The 13,792-nt window shown below is 45.6% G+C and overlaps 1 protein-coding gene across 1 annotated transcript in view; it reads right to left on the bottom strand.

Annotated features, from left to right (window-relative positions):
• The window catches only part of SETD2 (SET domain containing 2, histone lysine methyltransferase), a 69,067-nt gene that overhangs the window by 39,324 nt on the left and 15,951 nt on the right, over positions 1-13,792 (bottom strand). The window contains exons 2-5 of the mRNA XM_069778408.1: positions 13,729-13,744; positions 5,891-10,332; positions 3,501-3,632; positions 2,477-2,605 (exon numbers count right to left, since the gene is read on the bottom strand). Of these exons, the coding sequence (XP_069634509.1) occupies positions 2,477-2,605; positions 3,501-3,632; positions 5,891-10,332; positions 13,729-13,744 (4,719 nt within the window). The remainder of the gene's footprint in view (positions 1-2,476; positions 2,606-3,500; positions 3,633-5,890; positions 10,333-13,728; positions 13,745-13,792) is intronic.

The following is a 13,792-nucleotide window of genomic DNA, read 5'->3' on the forward strand; positions in this document are numbered from 1 at the left end:
TCCACCCTTTGCTGGATTTGCAACCATCCACAAACTGTCTTCTGGTGGGATGACTATCAAGAGAAAGTTTTCTTCTCCTAAGACAAGGTTTAGCTCTGCAGCAATGTTCTGCCAGCCTGCAAATCTCTCTCCAAACAACAGCTTTTCAGAATAGCACACACAGAAACAAAAGCAATATTCCAGCCAGCCCCAGACTCAAGTCGCCCTATCAAGTGTTGAGGAACTGTATCCAAATCCCTTGACACACAGAGGCCAATTGCAGCAGATACTTTTGTTGCTCCTGCTGATTTTTTACTCTCTTATCCAAGATGCTCTTCACACAGTTATCTCCTTCCCATCTTTCTCAACATTCCTGATCCCAGGCCACCTAGCAGACACGATGCTTGCTATGGGGAGCTGTTCACTACCATCCATATCTTTCCTACAACCTCCAGACCTTGTCTTCAAAAGAAATTCCTAAAACTTTAAATAAAACTGGACCTGGTATTTCCACAGAGGGCAACAGCACTGCTTCAGTCCCCATCACTACCACTTCCATGTGCACATTATTCCAAAAACAACAGGACCCTGCTCTTGCAAAGGTTAGGTCCAGCAGCACCAGGGACTCCCCGGGTTATCTGGCGAATCTGGAAAATTAGGAGCCAGAAAAGGCCACAATGCTCACCCTCTTCTTAGATACAGTTGCTGTGCAACAGAACAGTGATGGAGAGCGCTCACTCATTTTATCACTTAACGCTGTTATCTTTTACATAAACACAGTGTGAAGGCACTCTCAGTTAAACATATTGGGTTGAAAACGCAGAATTGTTTTCACTGCATTTTAGATAACTTGGCATACCTCTCTAAAGCAATCAAAACTCTTCCCCGTATCCTCCTGTGAATTAGTCTCATACAGTTGATATAGCAGCAAAAAAACTCTGCTGTAAGACCTATAGCTTTCTTAAGTGTCAGAAACACTGCTGGATTCCTCAGCAGAACTCTTTGTCTTCAACAGAAACATTAAAAAAAAATTTAAAAAAATCAGAGTTTCCACAGAAACTCACTAAAATATCCAGAGTTACAGAAAATCTTTGCACAATTAAGTTCTAGCCAGATTGTCTTGAAGCTCAGTCTCTGGTGTGCTTGAGGCTGAACAGACTCACAATGCCCATCCCACAGCCTTTTGAGCTGAAAATCAGAGCCTGGTGAAACTCTCAGCACACAGCACTGTTTCCCCACGGCAAGACACTCCAGCAATTTCTTCTACAAAGTCTGTTGTTCATCTGCAGAGCAGCACAACCAACTTCTGCTTGCCCTGCGTGGATCTGAGAGAACACCCACGCCTGCACAACCTGCACACAAATGGTGAAATCTGAACCTGGGGGAGAAAAATCCACCCGGGTCTTTCTAGCCGTAGGAGTGTGGCAGTTCACCGCAGCTGCTCGCACCTGGAGACACCTCCTGCCTTGCTCCCTTCTCCCAGCAAACCCCATCTTTGTCTCCTGCCCATCCTGCTCCTTCCTCTGCACCTTGTGCTTCAGGCCCCAGCAGCTCTTTGAAAGTCCCCGCTCCTCTCTCCTGGCCTCATCTAAAGCTCTTTTTGCTACTGGGAGTATGAGAAAGCACTGGCTCAGCAAGGCAGAAGGTAATTCCTTGACTTACCCTACCTAGTGAAAAGGCATTCCCATCTCAGACCTGCTCCTTGCACACTCACCTACCGAGCAAAATGTACACAGCACTATTTTTCTTCCCAGCCACGTTCACTTTTTGAGTACAACAGTTTCCAAACAGCACTGTAATTCCAAAAATATCAGCATCCATCCTGCTGCCAACGGGTTCAAGCACCGCACAACCCTTGTGTTCCAGTCCCACCAGCTTCTTTGTGCCAGATAGTGTCGATAAAGGCACTCATCCAGGCACAACAGGCAAATATCATCTGGCTTAAGTGAAACAGAGACAAGTCAAAGACAGACTCGGATCTGTAAGCATGGATGATGTCAAACCAGCACTCAGAAGTACAGCCGTTAACTAACAACAGGCTAACGAGGGAGGAAAGATCTCCATGGGATCTTCATGTAGTCCGAAGGGGAGGAGGGGGAGGACTCAAGAAGAAGGTGGGAAGAGAAGGGTCCTGCAAAGGTGGGAAGAGAAGAGGAGGAGACACAACCGGAGCGCGTGCTCCTCTGACACCATGTAGTGGGGACAGAAAAAGAAGGGAAGACAGATTGAACACAAGAGGAAGCCATTGCACAACTGTCAGAAACCCTAATGAGAAGAGAGCAAAACCAGAGTGGGAGACCTAACATGCAATTAGCGGATATGTAGGCACCGATAACTAAGAGGGACACCTGACAGAGGACAAGGACAGTATATAAAGCTGGAAGAACCTCAGCAAATCTACTAATGTCAGTGAAACTAAGAAAATGCAAGCAACTTATTTTCCCTTCACAAGGGAGCAAAATAGCACAAGGACGTCATTCGAAGAGCAAAGGCTTACGATGGCAGATCTTTGGCAGCTCTCAGCCCCCAGCCTTTCTTCTCAGTGAGGATCACTTCAACATCTGCATGCTGCTTCTTCTGGAAGCGCCTGTTGGAGCAGTAGTCACCGTTTGGGCACCTGGAAGAACTAAGGGAAGGAAACAGAACAAATCAATTCCCAGCAGGACAACAGCAATAACAGAAATGGCTCAGATGGGAAATAGATACCAAGGAACCATAATAAATTCAGTGTAAAACCTTCAAACATGTTTTGCTATAAAAAGCATAACCATCTGACTGTCAACATGCAAATGCAGACAACTTATTTCTGGAAGGAAGATAAAAACATTTGGAATGTGAATGCCACTGTACTTCTAAGTCATACAATCAAAATAGGATGAACTGGCCTCTTCTCCCCACGTTTTTACGAGTTCTTCCCCCAAGATACCCCCCTTCCCCTACATCTACTGCCTGGACTATTAAATTAAAAACAAAGGGCAGGACTTCTGCCAGTTAATTCCTCTCCTTCCACTCCAGCTGGTGACAATCCTTGTGCCAGGGGGTGAATCCCACTAAGTGCCCCGTCCCCTGCCTCCCACTCACAATGGAGCTCCCCGTTCTCCTAGCCTCTTCCAGAAGGGAAAAGGAGACAACAGCCTGGTGAGGCTCCGGGGAGAGGAGAGAGATGCAAAAGGAGAAATGAGAGGAAATAAGGATCTCAAGTAGAGCTAACTTGCATTTCTGACTCTCTCCAACCATGCTTATGATGGACTAGAGTTAAGGCTGAGAAGCAGAAGACTCCAGGCCTTTGTAGCAGGTTTTAACAGGAGGTTGCTCAGGTCTAGCTTCCTGCAGAAGATCCAAGGTTGGATTTAAATGCTGATGTGTAGGCTCTGAAGATCACTCCACACCAGCCAGTGAAAATGAGAGTGCACAGACAGCTTGTTGTCACCACCCAGGAAAGTCTAGATTCCTTTAGGGGCTCCCAAGTCATCTCATGGACAACACTGCCCAACTCTGGTAACTCATGAAACGCTACTTACCACTCTATCATGAGCAGGCGATTGAGACAGTCTTCTCCACAAGCAACCTCCCCCTGAGCTCGCTCTTCTTTGGAGAGAGGAGGACATTCGCACAGCATTCGCTTAATATCCCGGTGAGATTTGTTCTTCTTCCTATTGAAGACAAGTCATTGAAATACAGATTAGGCAGCACCTGCATAGAGAAATTACTCCTCAATCTTTATCAGTTGTTACTGGAGGAAAATAATTTATTCTCTAGAAACTGGCCATATGGATTGATTACCTTTGGACAACCACAAGAAGGTACAGAGGTAACCAAGAACACTCAGTTTGTTTTGAGCAGGAGGTGATGCCCTTCTGATCACAAAAGGTGATTTCTCAGAAAGACATCCCAGGATATTTAACTTTTTTCCTTCTCCTCAACGTCCACAGTCCAATTTTACTTTCAATGTAGATGAACACATGCGCATACACCTACACCCAGAGGAAGGCCTAAAATCCCTTCATTTTGTTGTACAAGAAACCAATTTTCAGAAAATTCAGTCCTTATTTTTCTAGACAGAGGATTTCTCACCATATAACCATATAGCACAAGTTCTAAGGTTTAAACTAAAAGGGTAAACTTTGATTAGCCTCTCATTAAATACTATATTCTGTATTCACATATAATACTATGGAGACAATCTCCAGAGTTCCCTTCCAACCTCAGCTGTTCTGTAATAGTCCACTTGGTTTCACTGATCCAAAGGCCAGGAAAAAACCTATATTCTAAAATATTAACATATTAACCATTAGTTAAGTGCACATACCATTTTAAAATAGCTTTCTTTTAATGAAGCAAATTGGAGTGTTTAGCTACTTAAACCTCTGCTTTACTGTCAAATAAGATGATGAAAAAGAAAACAAGGAAACTGCAGTTCCAGAAAAGGTAGGGCATCAAAGGCATCTACTAATTGGTATTTTAGTTGCTATGGGATGATTAGGGAAATGCTTTGGAGCGTGGATCCCAGCAAGACAAAAAAAGGCATAAGAAAAAAAACCTGGATTTAAATAAATACCAGGTTTTATCTGCATGTAAGTGGTCGATATTCAGACTCTGAATCAAGAATATCTTTTAAAACACATTTTTTAAAAAAAAGAAAAGGCCATTTTAGTGAAAAAAAGATGTGGCAAAACCTTGAGTGTTAAGACCCCAACACATGAAGCCCAACACGCATTTAAATTGGCCCACGTGAGGCGTCCCCCACGAGCTTCTGCTGCGCTGGGTGCCCTCGCTGCTGGCGAGCACCAGCGTTTGGTACCCGTTGGTCTGGCAGGAACACCGTTACTCAACCACCCTTGAGGAATCACGAGATGAAAAAGGACCGTGAAGTTAAAAGAAATGGCAAGATTTTAAATAGGCATCCATCATCAGAAGGCCTTACCATAGTCTGTGCCAGGAACAGGAATTGGTTACAAGCTCGTAAGGAGCTCTCACCTACATGTTAAAGCCAGAACGAGTATTTTTTTCACAAGGACAGAAGTAGTTGAGCCCTGAAGCAATACACTTACTAATTATCCCGAAAGCTCAGAAATAGATGATTTTATTTTCCAGGGATCATATCCTGTGCAACATTCCCATGCAAAAGGGAAAAGGACAATCTGCAGCCAACAGTACCCTCTGATACTTCAAATTACAGTCTGTCAGATCTAAAATAACTCATCCGAGAGGACAAATAATTACATGCAAGTAACCAAAGCCTCTGGAAACACACATTGTTTGTCTAAAACCTTTCCCACACCCAGGCAGATTTCCCTGTGTCTTCAGAGAGGGAGCAAGGTGGCATTTGAGGACCCTAAACAGACAAGATCTGGCAAGCCCAAAGGTGATGCTGCTATACCGCTCTGAGCTCTAACGTAGCTGCACCAAGTTCAGATGAAGGATGAACAATAGGGAATAAAGCAAAAAGCTTGGAAAAAGATTTAGTTACTCTTACAAACTACCACGGGTACAAGAATAACACGTTTACTTGGTGCTGATGCCCATAATCTTATGTGTGCAAGTCCTGCCTGATACCCAAATCAACACTAGACAAAGGGGATGCTGTAAGATGACTGAGAAGAGGGCATAAATAGATCACCCTCCCCCATACCCTCCCATCTTCCACTTCTTCACATCACCAGGGCCTGTCTGGGCCCAATCGGGGTTTTCTGTTTAGGAGAAGAGACCTGGGGGGGTTAAACACTTGTCCAGAGTTGTCTCCTTTATGAGCAGCTTTGCCAGACATAGGGAACATGACATCCCTCCCCTTCCCTCCAAATTACACCAATTTGGCCATTAAAAAAAAAGCTATTACAGAACCAAATGTAAGTTAAAATCTAAAATTGCTATAGGCAAGAAAAAAAAAAAAAAGGGTAAAAAAATCAGTTACCTTTCTGTCAAGTACACATTCTCCTCAATAAGGTCGAAGTAACAGGGCATCTTTCCTTGCTTGGCAAACTCCTTCCAGCGTTGGGGGTCTCTGAAGTCATCCATGATACACAACCGACCGACCATGGAGGAGTCCTGCAGTGCCGACTCCACTTGCTCCCCCTCCAGTTTCACCTTCTTCTTCTCCCTCGACTCCACGTCGCTTTCAGAGTCGCTCTCCAACTCCGGGCGTCTTTTTTTTGGTGGACCTCGTTCTTTTGCATCGTTTTTTTCCAAAACCTTCACCTCCTCCTTCTTCTCCCCACCAGGCACCGGCTCCTTGGTTGAATTGCTGCTGATCTCGTGTGCCTGCACTGAGCCTTTTTCTTTCTGCCCGGGCATCTGGCATTTACTTGAGGGGCTGGGAAAACGAGGCTTGCAGTCATCATCCCAACGGTCATCCTCTTCGTACTCCTCATGATCCTCCGTTAGAGAATCCGGTACTTGCCCTTGGATTCGTTCATAATTAACTGCAGAAGGTCTGCTAACAGATCTCACATCCCAATAACCATTGCCTTGCCAGTAACTCTGAGAGCCACCGTATGCTCCTGAACCCGGCTGGTAAACATAGCCCGCATAGACCCCGAAGCTGCTATCTGGCTGCTGGTAGGTGCTACTGGGCTTCTCCGGCTGGGAAAAGTCCCAGCCCAAACCACCCAGATCCTCTGCTGTATGAAAACCATCCAGCCTGGAGAAGTCTCCGAGGCCAGACTGGTTAAGCCCACCCTTCCCCTGCCTACTGTCTGGCTTGGAAGAGCTCATCTGGTGTCGGGATTTATCAGTGCTTTCAAAACATTCTGGCAGACAAAACGGCTGCTCGTCTTGTCGGCCGACCGGCCTACCAATGGACATCAGCTCCTTCAACATTATCCTCTCATCTGGGTTAGGTCTGCCGTGGCAGTCTGCCATTAGGTCTGCCTGACTCGTACTGTCAACGCCGTCACTCTGAGGCTGGCACGGATCCGGCCGCAGCTCCTCCATCTCCTTCCTGCTGAGCTCAGTAGAAGTTGCTGGACTCTTCTCCATCCCTCTAGGAGAACATCTGCTCTCTACTTGTGGACCACCTTTACTCGCCATACTCTCTGATCTCTCTTCGTAGTAGGGTCTACTGGGCTCGGGTCGCTCATCGTCCCAGTGGTCGGAGAAGCGCCTGTTGCCCTGGCTGCTCCGCGAGGAGCCAGGGCTGCTCTCCTCCATCGCAATGGTTGAGTTCTTCGGTACGACCACAACAGACTGCAGCCGTTTCCGTGGCATGCCGTCATCAGAATCCGAGTCTTCCGTGTCACTGTCTTCACTGCCCCCCTCGCTGTCGCTCTCTCCTGTATCAGAGTAATCGTCGTGGCCAGCAGGAACAAATTCAGCGGCGTTGCCACTGCTGTCACACGTCGGGGCTTGAGTTACTGTCTCCATTTCTTCTGCCGTGACAACAACATCACAAGAGGGAAACAAGGCGTCTGGAAAAGCCGAAGCCACCAAGGGCTCATTTCCCTCATCCTTCTCAGCCAACATGCTGGGACACCGAACTCTGAAATCATCTGGCACAACTCCCTCGGTGGAAACAGCACTTTCTTCCATGACCTTTCTGCTGCGGTGCTCCAGCGGCACTTCCGAATAGTACGAATGTTCATCTTTGAATGATGGCTTGCCTTTTGCCAAACCAAGATCAACGTGCTGAGTATCCAACTCGAGCATCTCTTCGGCTTCTGAATGCTGGAGCAGCTCCTGGTATCCATCTGGTGGTGGCACATCCCATTTGGAAGAGATGCTTTCCTCTGGCACGGGATGGTCTGACCTGAGCCTTGGCAAACAGCCATCCTGGGAGGGATCCCTGCTCGAACTCTCCACTGCCACGCTAATTTTATGGGAAGGGTGACTGTGCTCATCGTCACAGGCAGACTTTAAGTGGTGATCCTCCGTGCTCTCGTAATCGCACGTAACCGTCTGTGGCTCTACCTGCACGTCCAGAAAAGTCTCGGATGTAACTTTTAAATCTGCTGGTTCTGCTTCGATTTCAACTTCCGAATGATACAAAGCAGGGGTGGCATCGTCTGAAATGTAGCAAAAAACTGGTTCTTTGGTTTTGTCACACGGAGTCACCTGATCATCCAGCTTCTTAAGTATAGTTTTAGTATGATGTACATTCACGACAGGCAAAGGGATGGTTTCCCCTTGCTGCTGCGGGACTGGAGCCTCCGCTTGCCTAAATAGACTGTTGCATTCACTGGACTGGACCCGAGAATCGTCTGGCTCTTGCTCTTGAGACGCATACGTGCTCTCAAACCCATTAGATGGCAATGGATATGATGGACTCATCTTCACAACAGGCAACGCTTCTGACCGACACAAGCTATTGTCAGAAGACATGGCGACATCCTCTGTTTTGGAGGCACTGGAAGTTGCCAAACCATCAGCCCTACCCTCTGGGGACCCATTTACACTCAGCTCCATGGGGAAACATGTTCTTAACTGATCGTGCTTTATCTTTAATAAAGTTTCTTGTTCCTTAACACTGTCATGGCATTCGTGTCCTGTAAGTTCCTCAGACTTTGGGTTAGGAAAACCCACTTTCGATTCGTCTGCCTTTTTAAAAGCCGGCGAATCGTTTAACTGATTTAATGGAGAAAGTGTCTTTTCCCTTTCAAATTTTTTTGCAATGGACACCCTGATCTCATTGCTTTTTAGACAAGAGGTCTCTAAATCTAGAGAATTAGACTGCTGTTTTATTTCTTCGATCGATTCTGTACAACAGAAAGAACTCTTAAATTTATCAGGCTTTGGTGCAGGGGTCTTTGAAGGGGTGGACTTATAACGGGAGGAATTCACATTACTGTCAGGCTTAGAATGGGATGTCCCCTTTCGATAGCCTAGCTCATCAAGGGGAGAGCACCTTTTGGTTACTTCACTTTCTGAAGTCCTTTTTGAATCTCTATCTGCTTTCGAAGAAGACCTTCCTCTCCTCTCCACATCGGCATGAGACGACTCTACTTTGCTGTCCCTGTCCGACTTAGAGTAAGAAGTCCTCGAGTCTCTGTAGGAGGAGGAGGAGTGGGACGACATACGCCTCGAGTCGCTTGATCTGGAATGTGTCCTCCTGTACTCATCCTCCGAGTCCGAGCTCTCTCGCGCCCTGTTGTCAGCGTACGAACGGGAATATCTTGACCTTTCCCTGTACGGGGAGCTCCGATGGTATCTACGGTCGGATTCGTAGTAATGCGAACGCTCTGACCTCGAGTAGGAAGAGCTGGTTCGGGAGCCCCGATCAGATCGGGAACGGGAATGAGACCGGCTTCGCCTTCTCTCTCGGTCTGATCGAGAGCGGGAGGACGCATACCGCGAATCTCTTTCTGATTTTGAGTAACTCGAGTACTTCTCATCCCTGTCCGACTTGGAGCGTGAGGAGGACTTCCCCAAGTCGTCACCTCTGAGGGATGCGGAGCTTCGTCTGGGATCTCTCTCTTTTTCTGTACTGGATATCTTCAGCTCATGTGACCGCTGGCTGGAGGAGGTCCTCACCGAATCTTCATCGGACTCGGAGCCCAGCAGTGTGCCGTCGGACTGGGAGAACTTCCTCTTTGACCCCTGCCTCCGGGAGCAGAGGGGAGCACCCTTCGAGCCATCGGAAACCTCATCCTCTTTCCCAATATGGGAATCTTCCTTCTGTGGAGTTATTTCCGTCTGCTCGGGCATGTTTGGAGCTACACGTTCTTCCGAACCGCGCGATACCACATCCTGCTTGACGTCCGGCTCCAAAGCCTCCTTAGGTACTGTGTGGCATGGCTCCTTCAAAGCAGGGACTTCAACTTCCACGGGCGGCGACAGCAACAGTGTCGACATCAGCGTTACCGGCAGTTGTGGCAAGGCTGCTGCTGTAGGAACTGGCATTGATGCTGCTGGCGACACCGTCGGCAGAGGGGGAGGCGGGGGAGGCGGTGGCGTTGAGGGGAAGTCCGCGGCCAATGCCACCGGTTCCGTTACTGGTGCCACAGCCGGCGGCGGTGGTGGCAGCGTTGCTGTTGTAGCTGGTGGAGGTTTTGCGGTGACATTAAGTAAATGTTTTTTAAAATGGATCTTCCCTAATTCTACCTTCGGTTTCGGAGGTGAAGACTCCTCAGCTGAACCAGCGGCATCCCCCAGGTCCATTTTACTTTTGGGGTTAAAATCAGTCTGAAGGGGTACTGCTGGGGAGTTCTGAGTTTCATTTTGTTTCTCGTTTCCGAGACCAGTCAGAAATCTATTCGGTAAGGTTTTCTTGGTTAAACTAAAGCTGAAAGAGACCTTTTGTCTTCCTTGCTCCTCAAGGTTAACCTTTGTTTTGGTGCCTTTGGGCAAAAAGCGACTCGAAGCAACGCCTTTGAACACAGGGCCTTTGATAAAGCCAGCTTTCTGCACAGTTTCAGGCTTGCCCTGCAAAAGAAAAACAAGATGCATTAGAGGAACTGTTTTCTGGAGTTTTAACTCTGTTCTAGAGGCACAGTGAACAATTTTCTTTTACCTGGTGAATTTTTCATGATGATAAAATAGAAACTGATACCCTGGGCTGGAGTCTGGGATAGCATAGCCACACTGCCTTCTGCGCCTGGCTCTCTCTTGAACAAAATCAATTACCCAGTCATTTCCAGTTTGGAGCAAAACCTCCTTTGGGGTTTGGACTGAGGCTTTTTAACGGACTTATTAATGACCAAACTGAAAGTCCTTTTTTGATTTAATTCTTAGTTTTTTTAAAAAGAGATAGTGTTCAACACATGAAGTTAATTGAAGAGATAGCACCCCTTTGTTTGTGCTGTTTCTGTGGTCCCATGCTACAGAATGTCCTGCATTTTTAAGCTTTAAGTGCATTTGTTTTCATGTCCCAGGAGACTGCACCTGGATGCATTTAGCTTCAGCATGAATGAGACTACCCAGAATTACAGCAGCAGTTTTAAGTCCTGTCCTTTCCCACCTCCTGCCAACAGCCTTATCTGAATCATTAGTAATTCCTAATAAATTTCCAGGCTCAGGGGTATATCAGTATTAATATAACAACCTCCAAGAATTCCCATCAGGACCCACTCATGCATGATGACTCTGTCACTTCCATGCCAACTGACTCTAAAATGCTCCATGCACTTCTCACCAGAAGCTATCTGCTGTCTCCTGCCCAGGATCTCACTCACCACCTTGCAGTGAGGACCGTGCTACAGCAAGTCCATTTGTTTTCAATATTAATGAGCTGAAAGTCATCTTCTCTACGACATTAAGAGCTCAGGATCTCCACCAAGAAAGCTGCTGTGCCAGCACTCACAAACGAACCCTGGCTTTGGAAATGGAGCAAGTCTAGAGCAACAAAGCTCCTTCCACATGGGAACCTCTTACCTTACAGGATGCATTTATCCAAGCCCGAGATTAGCAATTTTCAGAGCATAAAGCACTGTATGTTTACCCATCTTGGCACTTCTCCAACTATTTTAAAGCTAAGGCTCATCAATGCAAAAGCTGTGTCACAGGAGTGCAATCCCTAAAGATAAATATTGTGGCACCGTGGTAAAAGGGTGTTCTTGTCAATAGTCTTTATCCCCATAAATCCAAATTGCATTAGTGTAATTACATTTTGTGGGAGAAGCAGAACTCCAATGGAAACAGTTGTAGCAGTATAAAAATTGTTCAGAGCTGGGTTTTACTCCCATAACTGTTGCATGAACACATCTTTGGCAGCATCAGCGGTTTCCTGCAACCCACTGTGAATTATTACGTACTTTGTTATCCTTTAACTTTTGTGAAACAATGCATAGTTGCTCAGGCTAAAGGCACCATAGTAAATTATTAAATAAGACGTTGGCGGAATGGAAACCCCATCCCATTCTATTTGCACCCTTGGACATTATATATACAAAAATATCCTCATTTTTGATGAAACACATGGGGTTTTATTTGAATTGTGGAAACCATGTCACGGTCTCCACATGACTAGTCTTGGCTACCCAACCCACCACCATGTACACATTTGAGCTTTGCCAGCAGATGATTAGCTGCATTCTGGAAAAAATGGGTGCAAAAAATAAAAAGCACTCCTTTTAAACGGGTGTTATTTACATGGGTGTCATTTCATGGGTGCTTTTAAATAAGTGCCATGGCTAAAAGGGCACCCAAACAGCAACCTTGAAAAAAAGTGCACGTCCACACACTTGCCCAGGAGCTCTGAAACACACTCCTCTCTCCAGGACTGTCTCACAACCATCTCCAGAAAGTCATGCCGAAAATGCTACCCATTTTCAAAAGAATCCACACATCAGAAGTGACCCAGAGACTAATACACAAGTGTATATAAACTAATTCATAGAAGAATAAAGGACAAAATCAAGTGTCCAGCCCATTTGATAGGAGTTTCTACATGTCTGAATGCTACCGAGACCACCCTCCCGTAGAACTCTGGGCTCAGCCTCCCAAAGAGCAAGGGAACATCATTTTTTGGGTTTGCTGGGTCAATTATTATCCTTACATGACCAGAAATTTTTACCCCAACCTGTGCATATGTCTTGGGACAATGGAAGAGTAAGAGAGCAAGTTCCTATCTTCAGCCATACCCTGATATCTAATGGAAGGAGTCTCCTTCCATTAGAAGGAGAAGGAAGATTCAGCAGTGAATCCAAATTCTTATCAGAGACTGGATTCACCTATTATACCAATTATATATAAAAAAATAATAAATGTCTATTTTAAAATACAGTAAATACAGTGCATCAGCATTACAAAGTTTTCTTTCTTGCTAGAACTTTTGTGAAATTATTTTATGTGCAATATTCACAGCTATGGAAATGTGCCAATGTTTTGATCAAAATCTTTTTAACTTCAGGCACAACAGATCTGAAATCCCAGCTCACACATCAATAAATGGGTTTGGATACATCCACCTTTACACAAAACACAGGACCTGAAGGCAAAAAAAGGACCTGCTAAGCTTCTATTCCTCCCCTTTTCAAAGTCTGTTCAGCAGAGATGATACATTTCAGAACAAATGTTTCACCTTCATGTGCTCACCCTTCCAGGGATATTTTTTTCTTAAATAACACCAAGTTTAACAAAACATGACTTACAGAATTTTAAACATATTCCACAGGTAGCTTTTGAAATTTAATAGGTAGCAATTACTGGCAAAACCTCTCCAGAAGAGTTCTCCTTCCTTTAATGTTTTACAGAAAGGGAACGTTCCCCAAAACATTGCTGTGGGTATTTTACAGAAAGAAAAAGGCCATAAGAAACTCACTCTGCATATTCAGCAGAGATACTCAATGACTGAAGCAGCACTGCTCCTGCAGTTCTCAATTCACTGGGAACATAGGAAGGACACACAGTATGTTCACCAGCACAACCAGAGCAGATATGGTCTTACAGCATCAAAAATTAGTAGCAGCAGTGGTTCCTATGCTGGGATATTATCAACTGTTCCAGTCCCTCCAAGTTTTCTCCTTTGCCCTTAAATTCATTCAGTCACACACAGCAAAACTAATTCTTTTTACAGATGAAGTCCTTAGATAATCGTCCTCTCACAGTGCAGAAAGAACCATCTACCTACACCGAATGACTCAAGGGCACCACTGGCTCTGCTATCGCATCCTTGTGTGTAGATGGCAGAAGTGGTATTGAAGGCGTTTCCCTTCTTTCCTGGATTTAACCACTGAACTAGAGGCACCCCAGAATAACATCAGTTTCCTTTATCTGGACGCTTAGTCACTCTTGCCTCATGAAATCTATAGGTCAAACTAACTAGGTTGGGCTAATGCATGTCTCAGGAGCTACATCAAGAAAGGAATCAGTTTTACTCACCTCATTTTCTTCTTCTCTGTTGCAATCCAGCCGAGAAAACATGCAAAAGAAAACATAAGAAGAA

Source organism: Haliaeetus albicilla, chromosome 2 (assembly GCF_947461875.1).
Source record: "Haliaeetus albicilla chromosome 2, bHalAlb1.1, whole genome shotgun sequence".
Classification (NCBI taxonomy): Eukaryota; Metazoa; Chordata; class Aves; order Accipitriformes; family Accipitridae; genus Haliaeetus; species Haliaeetus albicilla.